Here is a 17,746-nt window from a genome sequence, read left to right as displayed (position 1 = left end):
AAATCTAACAAAACAGATAATTGCTATGTGAAAAACTGCAAAACAACAATAAAAGAAATCCAAGATCTAAATAAGTAGAGAAATATTGCATGCCTGTGGATTGAAAGATTCAATATTGTTAAGATGTCAGTTATTCCCGACTTCCTCTATAGGTTCAACACAATTCCACTCAAAATCCCAGGAAGCTATTTTGTAGATGTTGACAAAAAGATTCCAAAGTTGATATGGAAAGGCAAAAGACCCATATGAAACTGAAAAAAGAAGGAATAAAGTTAGAGGACTTCTACTACCAGATTTTAAGACTTATAATCAAAGTAGCCCTGGTATTGGCAAAATAATAAACACATACATCAATAGAACAGACGGGCCAGAAATAGATCCAGCAATACCTGATCTTTGACAATGGCATAAAGACAACTAAACGGAGAAAGAATAAGACTTTTCAACAAAGGGTGCCGAACAACTGGATGACTATATGTTAAAAAAAAAAATCCATAAAACTAGACACAGACCTGACACCTTTCACAAAAATTAACTCAAAATGGATCACAGACTGAGGCGGGAGGATCACCTGAGGCCAGGAGTTTGAAACTGGTGTGGGCAACACAGCAAGACCCCATCTCTAAAAAATAAATTGAGGCCGGGTACAGTGGCTCATGACTGTAATTCCAGCACTTCGGGAGGCCAAGGCAGGCAGATCTATTGATCCCAGGAGTTCAAGACCATCCTCCGCGACACAGAGAAGTCCCATCTCTACAAAAAGCACAAAAACTAGCCAAGTGTGGTGGTGTGCACCTGTCTGTAGTCCCAGCTGCTTGGGAAGCTGAGGTGGGAGGATCACTTGAGCCCTGCAGATCAAGGCTGCAGTGAGCCATGATCATGACACTGCACTCCAGCCTGGGTGACAAAGCGAGACCCTGTCTCTAAATAAATATTTATAAAAATTGATATACAATAGATGTGCATATTTTCAGGGTACATGTGGTATTTTTATATATTCATGTAATGTGTAAAGATCAAATCAGGGTAATCGAAATATCTACAGTAACAAGTTTTTAGACACAATACCAAAGCACAATCCATGAAAGCGAAATCTGGTTAAGTTGTACATTATTTAATTTAAAAATCTGTGCTTCCTCAAAGACACTATTAAGAAAATCAAAAGACAAGCCCCAGAGCAAGATAAAATATTTGCTAAACACCTGTCTGATAAAGAATTTGTATCCAAAATATAGAAAGAATTCTTAAATCTCAACAAGAAAACAATCCAACTGAAAAATGAGAAGACCTGAATAGACACCTTGCCCCAAAAGATGACAAATGAGCATATGAAAAGATGTGCCATAGCATTTGTCATTAGAGAAATAAAAATTAAAACAACAACTACCACTATACACCTACTGAAATATCTGAAGTCCAACAAACCGGCAAACTAGACTTGACTAACATTAAAAATGTCTGCTCTGGCCAGGCGCAGTGGCTTATGCCTGTAATCCCAGCACTTTGGGAGGTTGAGGCGGGCAGATCACAAGGTCAGGAGATCGAGACCATCCTGGCTAACATGGTGAAACCCTATCTCTACTAAAAACTCCAAACAAAATTAGCGGGGCATGGTGGCAGGCGCCTGTAGTCCCAGTTACTCAGGAGGCTGAGGCAGGAGAATGGTGTGAACCCGGGAGGCGGAGCTTGCAGTGAGCCGAGATCATGCCACTGCACTCCAGCCTGGGTGATACAGCAAGACTATGTCTCAAAAAAAAAAAAAATTCTGCTCTGCAAAAGATACTGTAAAGAGAATGAAAAGACAAGCTTCAGACCAGGAGAAAATATCTGCAAAAGATAGTATCTGACAAAGGACTGTTATTCTAAACTTACAAAGACCTTAAAATAGGGTGCCCCAGTCCCTGGGCTGCACAGCAGGAGAGCAGCAGGTGAGTGAGCAGCACTGCCTGAGCTCCACCTCCTGTCAGATCAGCAGCAGTGTTAAGATTCTCAAAGGAACTCGAACCCTATTGCGAACTGTGCATTCAAGGGATCTAGGCTGAGTGCTCCTTATGAGAATTAATGCCTGACGATCTGAAATGAAACAATTTCATCCCAAAACCACCCCCTCCCCTTACCCCCAGTGCATGGAAAAAATGTCTTCCACGAAACCAGTCCCTGGTGCCAAAGAGGTTGGGGACTGCTGCCTTAAAAGATACTTTACCAGGCTGAGGTGGGAGGATCACTTGAGGCCAAGAGTTCAACACCAGCCTGAGAAACACAGCAAGATCCTGTTTCTACAAAAAATTAAAAAATTTAGCTGGGCATGGTGGTTCACACCTGTAGTCCCAGCTACTTGGGAGGCTGGGGCATGAAGATCACTTGAGCCCAGGAGTTCAAGGCTACAGTGAGCTATGATTGCTCCACTGCACTCCAGCCCAGGTGACAGAGTGAGACTGTCTCAAACAAACAAACAAACAACAACAACAAAACACCTCATCAAAGAAGACCTACAGATGCAAATAAGCATATTAAAAGATGCTCTACGTCATGTATAATCAATACACCACTACACACCTATTAGAAGGGTCAAAATCCAGAGCACTGACACCACCAAATGCGGCAGAGGATGTAGAATAAGAAACTCTCATTCATTACTCTTGGGAAAGCAAAACTGTACAGACACTTTGGAAGACTGTTTGGCAGATTCTTACAAAACTAAACATACCCTTAGCATATAATCCAGCAATCGTGCTCTTTAGTATTTATCCAAAGGAGCTGAAAACTTGCATCCACATAAAAACCTGCACACAAATGTTCATAGCAGCTTTATTCATAATTGGCAAAACCTGGTAGCAACCAAGATGTCCTCTGCTAGGAGAATGGGTAAATTGTGGTATATCTAGACAACAGAGTATTATTCCGTGCTAAAATGAAATGGGCTATCAAGCCATGAAAAGACATGGAGGAAACTTAAACATGTATTACTAAGTCAAAGAAGTCAGTCTGAAAAGGCTGCATACTGTATGACATTCTGGAAAAGGCAAAACTATAGAGACAGTGAAAAGATAAATGGCTTCCAGGGATTTGGGAGATGAACAGGTAGAGCACAGAAGATTTTTAAGACAGTGAAAACACTCTGTATGACAGTATAATGTTAGATATATGTCACTATAAATTTGTCAAAACCCAACGATTGTACAATGCTAAGAGTGAACTATGGGCTTTGGACATTAATGATGTGTCAATGTACATTAATCAATCGTAACAAATGTACTACTCTGGTTGGGGATGTTGATAATGGCGGACTATGCATGTGCGGTGTAAGGGGGCATATGGGACATGTCTGTACCTTCCTCTCAATTTTGCTGTGAACCTGAAACTGCTTTAAAAAAAAACCACATTTTTAAAAGTTAATGGAAAGATGTTTACAGTGAATGAAGAGAAAAAAAAATCCTCTCCCAAGAAAAGGAAACAGAACCATAAAAATGACATACCACGGTCATACAAATTTTTACAAATTTTCCGAAGCTTTCTTGCTCCCTTTTAACACATTGTAACCATTCAACTCCTGCCACAGAAGCATAAATCAAATGATTCCTTGGCTAAAAGATGACTCAAGCTTTCACTTTTTGGTTCAACGGGATTTACTCAACTTGGTAACTACTTGGTGTTTCCAACTTTGCAGGACTAACCTTGCTTTTGAAGCTAAGAATAGATGGAAGGTTGACTTCAGACTAACACAAACCAACGCACCAAAGAACTGCTGAAATATGGCACCCCTTTTCATCAAGCAAATAATACTCATCTTGGATTTAAAGGTATCTTATGCTTTACAATTAAGAAATATTTATAAAATAATCTTCCTCAGGGCAATGTTGAAAGCTCCAGCTTTTCCTTACCTCGAATCTTATGGATCAAGTCATCAGACAGTGATAGAAAAACATCCATTTCTATTTCCTCTGGTTAACTTGCTCATTCCTCAGTTTCGGCTATTGACTCACTACTCTCTGTTTTTATTAGAAGTCATCCCGAAGCCCGTTCTAAGAGAAAAATCTCCTTACTAATACAAGGGTGCCATCTAGTGGTGACCATAGTAAACGTCTGTTACAGAAAACGTGCGTGTGTGTCTCTCAATTCTGCATTCTGATGGGACTTTCAAAATTTACCTACAGGGAAAAAAGTAGTAGAACTACTGTACTTGAAATTTCCAAACACTGATACTTCGGCACATTTAAACATCTAGCATACCCTCCTTTTACATCACTCAGATCACTTTTACAACTCAGATCACTGACATTCATTTCTGAAGCAACATCACATTTACAGGTTCACAGAATTTCAGAACGAGCAGCTGTAAGGAATGATAGAGTTCATCATGTATTCAGTCCAACACCCTTGTTTTTCACATGTGGAAACTAGGCCCAGATGGAAGATGCCTGACTTGTCAAACAACTAGTAATGTTTCCAACAGGGTGTGCCCTTGGTTGATTTCTGATGGACTGGACAGCCAGTTAATATTATCTTATAGAGAAGGCACTTAATGTCTCAATAATAGGTTTCCATTCAAAAGAAACACTTAGTTGTTCCTGCAGGGACAGCACAGGATAAAATTCCCTGATCTGGGCTCTCTTCGTAGCTTTCCCTTCTGAACTCCAACTAGGCACAGAAATCCTCGGGGATTGTTTTTGCCTCGTACTTGGGTGCTGCTCACTGAGTGCTTGCACAGTGCGAGGTACCAGGTGGTGTATACCTGGGTAAGTCTTCCACCCTCCCTACTCAGGCTCCTTAGGCTACAAATGAGCATGCTCTATTTCTCTCTTTCTTTCCTTCATCTCAGTTACATTCACACAGAGCAGGGAACAACTAACAGAGCTTGGTGTTCCAGGCCAAGGAAACCATATGTACAAAATTATGGAGGTGTGAAAAAGCAGGATTTATTCAGAGAACAGGGCTGAAGTTTTGTGTGTCAGGAGCACAAGATGCAGGTGCATCTTATTCTCTCCTTGTCTGGAGGGGAGCAGGGAACATTTGATCAGGAGGCAACAGAATGAACCAGAGCCAAGGCAGAGAGAGGCTACTAAGCTGGTCTGGCAACTGATTTGGGAAAGATTAAAGTTAGAAGATGACCACTTATGGTCTTTTTTTTTTTTTTTTTTTTTGAGACGGAGTCTTGCTCTGTCGCCCAGGCTGGGGTGCAGTGGCCGGATCTCAGCTCACTGCAAGCTCCACCTCCCGGGTTTACGCCATTCTCCTGCCTCAGCCTCCTGAGTAGCTGGGACTACAGGTGCCCGCCACCTCGCCCGGCTAGTTTTTTGTATTTTTTAGTAGAGATGGGGTTTCACCGTGTTAGCCAGGATGGTCTCGATCTCCTGACCTCGTGATCCACCCGTCTCGGCCTCCCAAAGTGCTGGGATTACAGGCTTGAGCCACCGCGCCCGGCCGACCACTTATGGTCTTGACCTTTAGCGCTCCATTGTCAGGATGCTGGAAAACTACTACATTTGAATAAATGACAAAGGCAGAATTAATTGCAAAGGAGGAGAAGGTTGGTTTTGGCAACCTCCCACCCAGGCCTCCAATCTTCCCAGGGGCTCTCCAGGGGTGAGCCTTAGAAGCCTCTAAGCAGGGGAGACAGGCTTGCTTGCCTGGCTACATCCCTTTCTCTCCCATCCCCCTGCCATCACCACCACTAAATATGCCCTCAGGCAGAAAGCAGTATTAAAATCTGAATAAGAAAGGTTTGTTATCCATATTTGTGACAGGGGTCCCGGTAAGAACAAGGCTTAAAGAGAGCCAGTAAGTCTCAGGGAGGCAGAGGCGGGAGGATAGCTTGAGCCCAGGAGTTCGAGACCTGCCTGGGTAATATAGCGAGACCCCGTTCTCCACAAAAAGGAAAAAAAAAAAAAGACAAAGAGAGCCAGTAAGGCACGTGAAGCTGCGCCAGCCCCTAGAAACTAAATGGGAGTTAGAGCTTTGGATCAGAAACTTTTCTTTGGGGATGGTGGTTATTATACTGTACTGTCTGTATTTTAGGTAATTATTCCCTTTTGTCTCTTTCTTACAATTTGGTAAGGTTCATTTTTAAAATGTCAGCTAAGTGGAAACAACGCAGTAATGTTTCTGTGCCCAGCCACGCTGCTGAAGGCTGGGCACAGGTGTGAAAGCAGAATTCCAGGTGAGAGAAATTTAGAGGAATTCATCCGTTCCCTCCAAGATGCTCTCCTTCCAGAGTTCTCTTCTGTTAAAATTTGGTGGGTTCTGTGTCGGGTTTTAAAAATAAGTGATGGCAGTTCCTTTACAATATTGCTTTGTGAATGACTGATAAAAGCTTGGCCCTCTCAAAGTAGCGGGGCAGAAGAGGGAGTGTTACAGTTCAAGGGAGGATTTAGTTAGCTCTAATTAGTGGGCTAGAAAGATTTTTTTGGTAGGAAGTGACGTGGGTCTCCCCAGCGGCTGCTCTGCTTCCTACCTGGCAACCTTTGTTACCTAATAAAATCAGTCTGGAGCCATACGCTACCAATGAATATTAAGGTGATTGTGGTTTTTTTGGAATTCACTTAAAAATTTTTAATAAAGTGTCTTCTGTTTGAGGGAGGAGTGCAAGCTGGCACACATAGCAAATATCTGAAACCACAAATCCAGGATATCCTAAGTGAAAGGTCTTTTGTCCCTGCCTGTTGATGAAATTAAAGTGCTAATACTAAACTTCAGATATAACTCTCTGGGCTGTGACTGAGCTACAATTTTCTATCAAAAGAAAACTTCTAGAGTTATTTATGTTGGTAGCATAATTTCTGACATGAAAGTTTACTAAATGCACAGTGTTATATCTTACCAAGAGTATCTTCAGCTCCACTACCTCCACCTCTAATTCCCATCCATAAAGAGGGGAACCATATTGCAGAATCAGCTGAGAACCATAGCCCCCATGCCTCTTCCACAATCGAATCCTGAAGACAACACAGAAAAGATATAATACTTCCTAATACTTCATTCAACACAAATCACACCACATGAATAAAAAACCACAACTCTTCTTTGCAGTATTATGCGGGGAGGGGGGAGGAACATATCTCAAGGTGGGTTTTGGTGTCTGTTTATTTTTTGAGATGGGGTCTTACTGTGTCATCCAGGCTGGAGTGCAGTGGCACGATCTTGGCTCGTTGCAACCTCCGCCTCCCAGGTTCAGGTGATTCTCCCACCTCAGCCTCCCAAGTAGCTGGGACTATAGGCACCTGCCACCACATCAGCTAATTTTTGTACTTTTTGTAGAGACGGGGTTTCACCATCTTGGCCAGGCTGGTCTCGAACCCCTGACCTCAGGTGATCCGCCCGCCTCAGCTTCCCAAAGTACTGGGATTACAGGTGTGAGTCACCATGACTGGCCTATTTTTTAAAATTCTCATTTCTAAAAGGAAACACACTGATTATAAAACTATAAAAGCATTACAAATCTTAGGTTGAGGCCTGCAGCCACAGCATTTCAGAAATCCCATCCTTCTATTATCAATAAAAAACAAACCACCTACTTTGAAAAAGTTGAGGTGTGGAAACTCATTTACAGCTACAAATGGCTTGACCCCCCTCACAGAAATTAGCCCCTCACATGGATTTTAGTTGATTGTTTCTGGAGGCCATATTTGCCAAGTTGCATTGCCACAACCGTGAGCAAGATGCAACTCCAACTCACACTAAGAATGAAGGGCCCTGAAGTGCTCACTTGCAAAGAAATCAAAATTTAAGAAAATTAAGAATATGAAAGAGTTACACTTATATATATCTAAATATTGAATATTAGAGGCACAATAATCTTTTAATATTCTATGACATTATGTTGCTTAAGTAATAACAACAGCTACCATTTTATTGGGCAATTTTCCATACAGCCATGTTTCAGACATTGTGCCGAGTGTTCTTCCTGCATTTTTCCATTTAATTTTCACAGCAACCTGTGAGGTAGGTATTCTTATCCCCCTTTTACTGATGAAGAATTAAATGAGCACAAAAATTGAGTTACTTCTTGGAATTACACAGCTAGTGAGTTACCCAAGTCTGACTCAGGTCTATACTTTTCATCAACAATATGTAAACTAAAGATATCTCAAGGCTTATTATAAAATAAGTTTCTGAAAGACTAAGTTGTTTTAATGAAAACTTTCAGAATGCTACAGAAAAATAAACCATCATTCCACAAAACTTAAGTGATCTAAGTAAAAATGAAGCACTGCCTTTAGCTTAATGCTAGAAACAGCTTACTCATTATTGCTCTCTCTAATTCCTTTAAGGAACTGAAATCATTTTGAAATAAGTTTTGGAAATTCCCACTAGAATTTGGTAAGATAATGATCAAATGTTCACCAAACTCCTGCTAGGTACTACGTACTTACTGTTAGGTACTAGGATACAGAGATCAATAAGGAACAGCTCTCGCTCTAAAAAATATTCAGCGGTGCTGGTGGGGACATGGGTGCCATGCCAGACCACACATAATACAATGTGGAAGGTATAATACCGAGTGAGGTACAAGGTATTACGGAAGAGTGAGGAAGGGTCCCTACTCTGGCTGTGGGTGGTAGGGAAGTTTACTGGAAGAGACGCACAGAGCTGGCCAGCTGAAGGGGCTGGGCTGCTCATTCCAGGCAGAGAGCAGAGCCTGGGCACAGTGCAGACAAGCATGGAGTGGGAGGCAGGGAGTGGGCACTGGAAAGACTGGAGAGGTGGGCAGGGCCCAGATCATGAAGAAATTTAAGCCAGCAAAAGGTTTTAAGTAGACAAATGACATGCTCAGAATGGTACTATAACTAAACCCACAAGAGCAGTGTAGAGCATGGACTTGGAGCCACACAACCATAGGTTCAACTCCTGGGCTAGGGCTTAGTGCTGTGTGACCTTTGGCAAGGCATGATACATTTCTTTTTTAAATTGACACACACACATACTTATGCTGTACAACGTGATGTTATGAAATATGAATATACTGTGGAATGACTAAATCAAGCTAATTAACATATGCATCACCTCACACATTTATTTGTGGTAAGAACAAAGACAGGAAACCTTCTAAGCCTCAGTCTCAGCTGGAAAATGAGAAATAAATGAGATAATGAATGTAAAGCACTGGAATACAGTAAGTATTCAAGAAATGGTGGCTCTTATTATTATTGCTATAAGCCCAGAAGTTCAGGAAGATACATGGGAATCCAGATGAGACATACTGAGGTCCCAAGTAGGGATGAAGAAACAAGACAACCTGAAAGACATTTAGGAAGCTGAACTGACAAAACTTGATGACTGCCTGGCTACAGGAATGCCAGTGAGAGAGGAGGAGACACCATGGACCAGCTCTCTTCTAGGATGAATGAATGAACGGCTGGTGGCTGGCGGCAGCCCTGACAAACAGAATAGGGAGGCAGAACGAGTCTGGGAGTGTGGGTCATGCTGAGGGGGTGCCTGTGTGCACCCAGGAACAGACGTCCAGGAAATCAGTGGACAGGGCTGGTGTTTGGGAGGCAGGTGTGGTTTGGAATTGGAAGTCTGCATATCTTATGCCATGAGAAGGGATCACCCACAGAGGGTACATTCAGTCAGAAGGGCAATGAGCTAGGACAGAACTCCAGAAACACTCACGATTAAGGGACAAGGAAAGAAAGAAAAGCACCCAAAGAAAGAAAAGGACCACAGAGGACAAGGTATACCGGGGGGCTCAATACAATGAAGGCTGAAGGAGCAGGATCTCCAGGAATCATCATCAGCGGTGCCCCATGTAGCTAAGTCCAAGAACTCCCAATAGTGTACTCAGAATCCAGTAGAAATTGTTGCTGACTTGAGACCAGAGGGTGATTTTTTGTAGAACAAGGGGAACAGATGCTCGACTACAGGGTTCAGGCATCGATGGGCATGAGGAAGCAGAAAGAGTCTACCATCAATCTGGGAAAAGGGATGGAGAACAGTTATATAGTAGTATAAGGGAAATACAGGGTCAATGGTCAGGTTAAAAGATTTTTAAGACAGAGCGCTCTGAGCATTTTGCGCACTGAGAAGGAAAAGGCAGATAGCACAGGGTGGTGAGGCAGGAGCGAGAGATGCACAGGCAGAACAAGGTCCTTGAGGATGTAAGAAGGATCCTGCCACTGGGCCCTGGGGATGCAGAGCTTAATTAAACAGAATCTGCCCTCAAGGAGCTCAGAGTCTGAGGGGGAAGCAAACCTGCCAACCCTCTGAGCAGAGTGTGATGTGCACACCAGTCCTCAGGATGCACTATACCAGAGGAACTTAGGGGACGCCCATCTGACTGTGGGTTTCCTGGACCTAAGTCTGAGTACACTCACCTCTCTACTCCCACTGCCCAATAGCATCTGGTATGCACACGTGCTAGGCATTCGATAATTTTCTTGGTGTGAATGAAAAAATATACTTGTCAGAAACTGTATTTCCAGGGGTAGAGAAATTTTATAAAGACATATAAGGGTATATTTTAAGACAGATAAAAGGATTTGGGTTATTAAAATAAAACTAATATTAACTAAAAATCATAGTACACATGCTCGGTGCTGTACCCTGAATGTCTGTGTGCCTCCAAAATTCCTATGTTGAAACCTAATGCCCAGTGCAATAGTATTAAGTGGTGGGGTCTTCAGGAGGTGATTAGGTTACAAGGGATCTCATGAATAGGGTTAGAGCCCTTATAAAAGGCCCAAGGGAGCTCACTTGCTCCTTCCACCATGCAAGGACACAGTAAGAAGCTACTGTCTACGAGGAACAGACCCTCACCAGACAGGGAATCTGTCAGCACCACCTTGATCTTGGAATTCCCAGCCCCCAGAACTGTGAAAAATAAATTTTTGTTATTTATAAGCTACCCAATTTGTGGTATTTTGTTACAGCAGCCAGAACCGGCTAAGATACTTGGAAAAGATACATCTGAGAGCTTTATACAGAGACAGCTGAAGGTTAAGAGAGTTGAGGAAGAACGAGGCAGGGTTCAGTCATGTGGAGAAGGCCTGAGAGGTTCTAGAACTCTCTCTGGTCAAGTACATCCCCCAGTCTGCTAGGTTGTGCTTAAGATTTATTTAACCATTTATGAAACGATAAGATTTTTCATTTCAAAATTATAAAGGACTAAAAAGGAAACGTGTGCAAGACTGCACAAAAGTTAAAACCCATTCATCATAAAATGAAATCAGGCAGGTGTCAGACTGACCTGTCTCCAAATGAGCTTCCCTATTTACCAACTATACGGCCTGGGCCAGTCACTAGTCTTCCTGGGAAAGCAGACCATGGGACAGATAAGTCCCCAAGCCGCTTTCAAATCTACCATTCAAAGGTTCCAAAACAGCATTTCTTAGCCTTTTGGGAATCACAAACTCCTCAGAGAATCTAATTGAAGCTATGCTTTCTCTCCCTACCTGCCCCTCCAAACAAACATGGAAATACACATAAAAAATTTTGCACATCATTTGAGGGGGTCCCTGGACGCTCTACCCATAATCCCAGGTAAGAAGTGAGAAACCGGTAGAGGTGCAATTCTTTTAAATCTTTTTTTTTTTTTTTTTTTTTAATTTTTTTAAACAGAGACTCATTCTGTTGCCCAAGCTAAAATGCAATGGTGTGATCATGGCTCACTGAAGCCTCAACCTCCTGGGCTCAAGCCATCCTCCCACCTCAGCCTCCTGAGTAGCTGGGACCACAGGCATGCAACACCATACGGGGCTCATTTTTTATTTTTTGTAGAGATGGAGTCTCCCTGTGTTGCCCAGGCTGGTCTCGAACTCCTGGCCTCAAATGATCCTCCTGCCTCAGCCTCCCAAGGTGCTGGTATTACAGGCATGAGCCACCACACCCAGCCCAAGGTGCAATTCTTTATAACAAGGTTCTTGGCCAGGCGTGGTGATTCATGCCTGTAATCCCAGCACTTTGGGAGGCCAAGGTGGGTGGATCACTTGAGGCCAGGAGTTTAAGACCAGGCTGGCCAACATGGTAAAAACCCCATCTCTACTAAAAATACAAAAATTAGCCAGGCATGGTGGTGCACACCTGTAATCCCAGCTACTTGGGAGGCTGAGCTATGATCGCACCAATGCACTCCAGCCTGGGACCCTGTCCCTAAAACAATAACAAAAAAAGAAGGTAATGGAGCCAGATACCACAGTGACCTCTGCTAGACCCACAGTGGATAGTTTGGTGTTCTCTACCTGCGTGCCCATCTGAACTGTAAGTTTCCCTGAATATAGCAACTACCCACTTTAGTTGTGGATTAAATTGATGGGCCATAATGGTGTAGATTTGCAGTTCTCAAATTTTCAGACCTTCAGTGCTTCTGAATAAGTATCAACTTCAAATCCTCCCTTTGACAGACATACCTGGAGTGCACAGCAATCACTATGGGCTTGCTCTATGGGATCTATCAACTTTTCAATACTGGTTTTTATTCAATTAGAAGGGTCTAGCCACCCCAAACTAGATGTTATGCCTCTATTCCACAGCAAAATTTGATGACTCGCCCCTCCCCACAAAAAGAAAAAGAAAACATACTGTATTCGCTTTTAGTAAAAATCCCCTACATTTGTGTAACTCTTTATACTTAGTACTTTTCTAATCTCTCTCACATACATGTAATATTCACCTGGGAGGTAGACAAGACTCCCATTTGAAAGATAAGGAGAGAGAATGATACCATTTAAGTGATCACAGAAAGGACTTTTCAACACAGCCCAGCACCAGAATTCCAGCCACATTTTCATAAACATGCTAATGTTTCTATTACCCTTACACTGAGAAGGTGGGAGACACCTCTTTTAAATTAACAGAACAAAATAGCTGTGACCTTTAATGAAGTGTTCAGTCGTAACATCTAAATAGTACCTATGATTTCAGAAACTGAAAGCCACTCTAATTTTAGCAATTCCATATATGATGACTAAATCATTTCGTTTTTCAATATTCAATAGAAATCAATCAAGCCTATCATCTATGACTTTTTAAACAAGCAGAATTCACTGTACATAGTAGGGGGGAAAATCCATACTTACCTATAGCACAATGTAAAATCTAGAGGAAAAAAGGGGGAAAAAAGAGGAGAATTAGTAAGAATCAATAGTATTAAAGTTTTATTTAGTATAAACTAATGTTTCAGTAAGAATAGAGCAGCATCTGCCAGCAGTATTAAATATGAAAAACGAACATTCCATTTTTAAACTTGGTTACAGGCTATTTAACAAAATGTAAATTCTTGCTAGTTTTGTTTGTTCATTTTTAGTTTGTGCATCTTTGAAGGATTTTCTGAGGAAGATTTACTCTTTCCACTCAGTGGTTTATCAGACACCAAGGGCTCTTTTAAAATGCACAAACTTGTAAGAGCAGTAAGTGTACAGCATCTCCATGTCCCATACGCTATAGAACAGAATGGCCATGGACTCTGGAACACAGGGTAAGAAGAGCCTTTGTTGGCTCTTCTTGCCTTGCAGGCCCTTCAATGCAGACATTCATTCCACTAAGTTCCACCCTCAGTTCCCATCTTGCCTCATTCAATGATCTCACTGCAGAGGGGCTTCCGTGGTCCAATCCAATCCTGTCTCCTGGGGATCTGGGCCTACATGCCAAGCTGCCTCTGGACAGCTCCATCTGGGAGTCACAGCAGAGACTCAAACACAGCCTCAGTGGGAAGCACACGCTTTTCTTCCATCACGCCTATTATGCCTCCTGATAACCAACCTCCCGGTCTTTGGGGTTCAACAGTCCTTCCTTCCCCTCATCCTCAAGTACAACCAGTTTCTAAGTCCTGCTGATGATTCTGGGGTCTGTCTGCTCCATTTTTATTTCCAGTGCCTTGAGTGAGACTGCCATCTCCACTCCATCTCAATGGCCATGAAACTGGCAAATTAGGTCCTTCTAAATCCCCTTCCAACTCATCCTTTATATAGCAGTGTTTTAACTCTGGCGGTGGTGGTGGCAAAAAAGTAATTTGAAGCCACTTCTAAAATTGATTTAATGACCAAAGCTTTTCTAGATGATATAACCTAACAGCTATTGTAGGGCATTTCAGAATTTTTACATTTCTCTAGCAGTCTTTATATTGTTTGATCCTAACAATTACCTGGCAGATAGGCAGGACAGAAAATCTCTACTTGTAGACAAGAAAACCAAGGCTCAGAGAAGCCACACAACTTGCCCAGGGCAGTAAATGATGGTCGGGACCAAGAACTTAGGTTTTATTTCCATTGTACCACATTATTTCTTGTGCATTAGTTATGAGATCTACAGAGTCAGAACTTGACAAGACTTAGCTTATCTAAAACATGCCTGAGCCTGATAAGACTCTGTGCTCAAAAACTATTTCACTCAATTTTGGGGGGAGGGAAGTGGGGAGATTGGATTAAAAAACCAAACCAAGCTGCACAATGTTACTGGTAGCTGACACGAGAACAAAACAATTACCACATTGCAAATCTTACAATCTTTTTCAACAGAAAACACTGTTAAGTAAATACTAAAGTGTAAATATGATAAGCTACACCTCCTGCTGCAAAGTTGAGGAAAATTAAAAGATCTAGATCAAAATGAGGAATGAAAAACATTCTTTGAAACAAGAAGACAGATGACAGTGCCTAGACAGAAAACCTGCTCCTTTTTTTTGGACACAGGACCTTGTTCTGCCACCCAGACAGAGTGCAGTGGTGCACTTACAGCTCCCTGCAACCTCAACTTCCTTGGACTCAAGCAATCCTCCCACCTCAGCCTCCTGAGTAGCTGGGACTACAGGCAATTGCCACCACGCCTGGCTAATTTTTGTATTTTTTGTATAGACAGGCTTTTGCCATGTTGCCCAGGGTGGTCTTGAACTCCTGGGCTCAAGTGATCCACCAGCCATGGCCTCCCAACGTGCTGAGATTACAGGCATGAGCCACCGACCCGGCCCAGAAAACCTAGTCTATCCATGTATGCAGCAAGATGCCCAGACTGGCCGGGCATGATGGCCCACGCCCACAATCCCAGCACTTTGGGAGGCCGAGGGGGGCGGATGACCTGAGGTCAGGAGTTTGAGACCAGCCTGGCCAACATGGTGAAACCCGATCTTTACTAAAAATACAAAAAATCAGCTGGGCATAGTGGCACATGCCTGCAGTCTCAGCTATTCCGGAGGCTGAGGCAGGAGAATCGCTTGAACCCAGGAGACAGAGGTTGTAGGGAGCTGAGATTGCGCCACTGCACTCCAGCATGGGCGACAGAGCAAGATTCTGTCTCAAAAAAAAAAAAGACATCCAGGCTGCTGATTAGCAACAGGACACTGCAGGAGAGGACACACAGCAATGAATGGCTAGCATGTCTTCTTTGCATGACAGAGCAGTAGTAGGTCTCAGTCCTCAGATGCACTCTCCCCTTTTCAATCACACATATTTTTATAACACCTCCTCTACCATTCTGAAAAAAAATTCATAGATAAAATGACCTACCTATACAAAATTTTCAAAAGCAAATAAATACAATGTCCCAATTGATATGCAAAGAAGAAATAAAAAGTAATTTATTTTTCAAAATATGTATTTCAACTTTTAAATGGGGACATAATGATGCAGTCAGATGTACATAGTAAGTTATGATAAATAAGTTTGGATTTAAAAATAAGAGTAACAGAAACCACTGTGGGCAAGTATAGGAAAATAAAAGGGCAGAGGTAGAGGTACAGACTCATACTTGGAAAAAAGAGTATTAAGATAACAATAGAAATAAAGAAGTAACCTTATACAAAGTTGGAATAATATGCTAAAGTAAGTAAAAGTCAAAGTAGAGAAACTGAAGGAGTACAATACTATTTCAAATCAGCTAGGTCTTATTTATTTATAAAGTGTCTAAATAATCTCCTAGGTTATGTCATGGGATAGGGTTGGAAGAGAGTATCACAGAAAATCCATCCTTCTGCCTTGAAATCCTATTGAGACATATAATCAGTGTACAGTCTGTAAAAAGATCTTGAAAATATATTCTTTAAATGGTGCAATAAGGAACAGAAGAGGAATTAGATGTAAAAAAACTATAATGCAAGAGGCAATAAAGCCGTTGTGTAACAGAGGATACTTTTAGGACAAAACAGAAGACAAGCTATCCCAAAATAAAATTTACATTTCACAACCTAGATTTCATACCATTACACACACACACAGGCAATAATATGGAATATTAGTCTATATTAAAGAAATCCAATTAAATACCTGCATTTCATGTGTCTCCAATAATTTAATAATTGAAATCTAAACAGGAATCTCAAAACTGATTTTCAATGATTTTCACTACTGCGCTGAAATCCTTTTCAACTAAATATGCAAACTAGAAATGCTGTAATGCTTACAGAACAGAATGTGCAGAGAGAATAAATTACTTAATTATTTTGAGACAATACCTTCATTTCACTTAAGCTTCTTGCTTCATACCAATGATGGTGGTAGGGCAGCATTCTTAAGGCGATCCCCCACAATTACTGTTCCTTGGCTATTCAATCAAACACTAATCTAGGTACTGCAGTGTAGGGACTTTGCAAGCATAATTAAAGTCTCAAGTCAAGTGATTTGAAGATAGAGATATTATGTGGGTGGACCTGACCAACCAGATGAGCCCTTTAAAAGCACTTTCCTCTGGCTGGTGGCAGAAGGGGAAGTCAAAGATATTCAAAGAACAAAAGGGATTCAGCAGGCCAATCTGGCTTTGAAACTGCAGGGGGGTCATGTACAAGGCCTGGAGAGCAGCCTCTAGGAGTAAGGAGTGACCTCCTGCTGACAGCTAGCAAGGAAATGCAGACCTCACACCTACAACTAGATTCAGCCAATAACCTGGATGAGCTTGAATGCAGATTCTTCCCCTGGAGCCTCCAGGTAAGAAATCATCCAGCCTGGCTGACACCTTGATTTCAGTCTTATGAGACCCCCGAGCAAAGAACCCAGTCAAGCCCAGCTTCTGACTTAGAGAACCGTGAGCTAATCGATGAGTGTTGTTTTCAGCCTCTAGGTTTGTGGTATTTTTGTTATGCAGCAACAAAAAACTAAGACCACAACCTTCTTCTAACTTAATAAGCTTTTTAGTTTCTCCTGAAGATTTTTCAGTATTAATACGTACTAAAAAATTGTCCATTTATATTTGTAGAGGGGTTGGCCTGGGGAGATATGCGGAAGCCAAGGAGGATGCAGAACAAATCTTCTTGAAGTTGGACTGTCTCACATATCATAGGACATCTAGCCAGTAGTATCTCCAGTCATTGTGGCAATTGAAATACCGTCACAATTTTCCAAAATGCACCCTGAAGTGGTGAAGTGAAGTGCTGGCACTGCTTTGTTGAGGTCCACTAAGAATCACTGGACAAGAATAAGCACATTTCATCAAAAAAATTTTTAAGATGACTTGCCATATTCAAAATCTCCCTTGAAAATACATGTTGGACCAGGCACAGTGGCTCATGCCTGTAATCTCAACACTTTGGGAGGCCAAAGCAGGAGGATCACTTGAGGTCAGGAGTTCAAGACCAGCCTGTGCAACATAGTGAGACCCCATCTCTACAAAAAATATTTAAAACTAGCTGTGCATGGTGGCATGTGCCTGTAGTCCTAGCTATTTGGAAGGCTGAGGCAGGAGGATCACTTGAGCCCAAGAGGTTGAGGCTGCAATGAGCTACAATCATGCCACTACACTCCATCCTGGGCAACAGAGCAAGACCCTGTCTCAAAAAAAGAAAAGAAAACATGCACCATAAACTCCTCTCTCCTCTTGCGTCCTTTCCATT

The 17,746-nt window shown here is 42.1% G+C and overlaps 1 protein-coding gene across 3 annotated transcripts in view; it reads right to left on the bottom strand.

The window, feature by feature from the left end:
- The window catches only part of LOC105470267 (3-hydroxyacyl-CoA dehydratase 2), a 96,557-nt gene that overhangs the window by 66,218 nt on the left and 12,593 nt on the right, over positions 1 to 17,746 (bottom strand). For 2 of the 3 annotated variants that reach the window (XM_011722074.2, XM_071092342.1), the window contains exon 3: positions 13,011 to 13,029. In XM_011722074.2, the coding sequence (XP_011720376.1) occupies positions 13,011 to 13,029 (19 nt within the window). Of the gene's footprint in view, positions 1 to 6,817; positions 6,933 to 13,010; positions 13,030 to 17,746 lie in introns of all 3 variants that reach the window. The other variant, XM_024789272.2, reaches the window with a different exon arrangement.

Source organism: Macaca nemestrina, chromosome 2, assembly GCF_043159975.1.
Source record: "Macaca nemestrina isolate mMacNem1 chromosome 2, mMacNem.hap1, whole genome shotgun sequence".
In the NCBI taxonomy this organism is placed as follows: domain Eukaryota; kingdom Metazoa; phylum Chordata; class Mammalia; order Primates; family Cercopithecidae; genus Macaca; species Macaca nemestrina.
The sequence above is the reverse complement of the archived record's forward strand: the minus strand, read 5'-3'. Positions and strand labels throughout refer to the sequence as shown.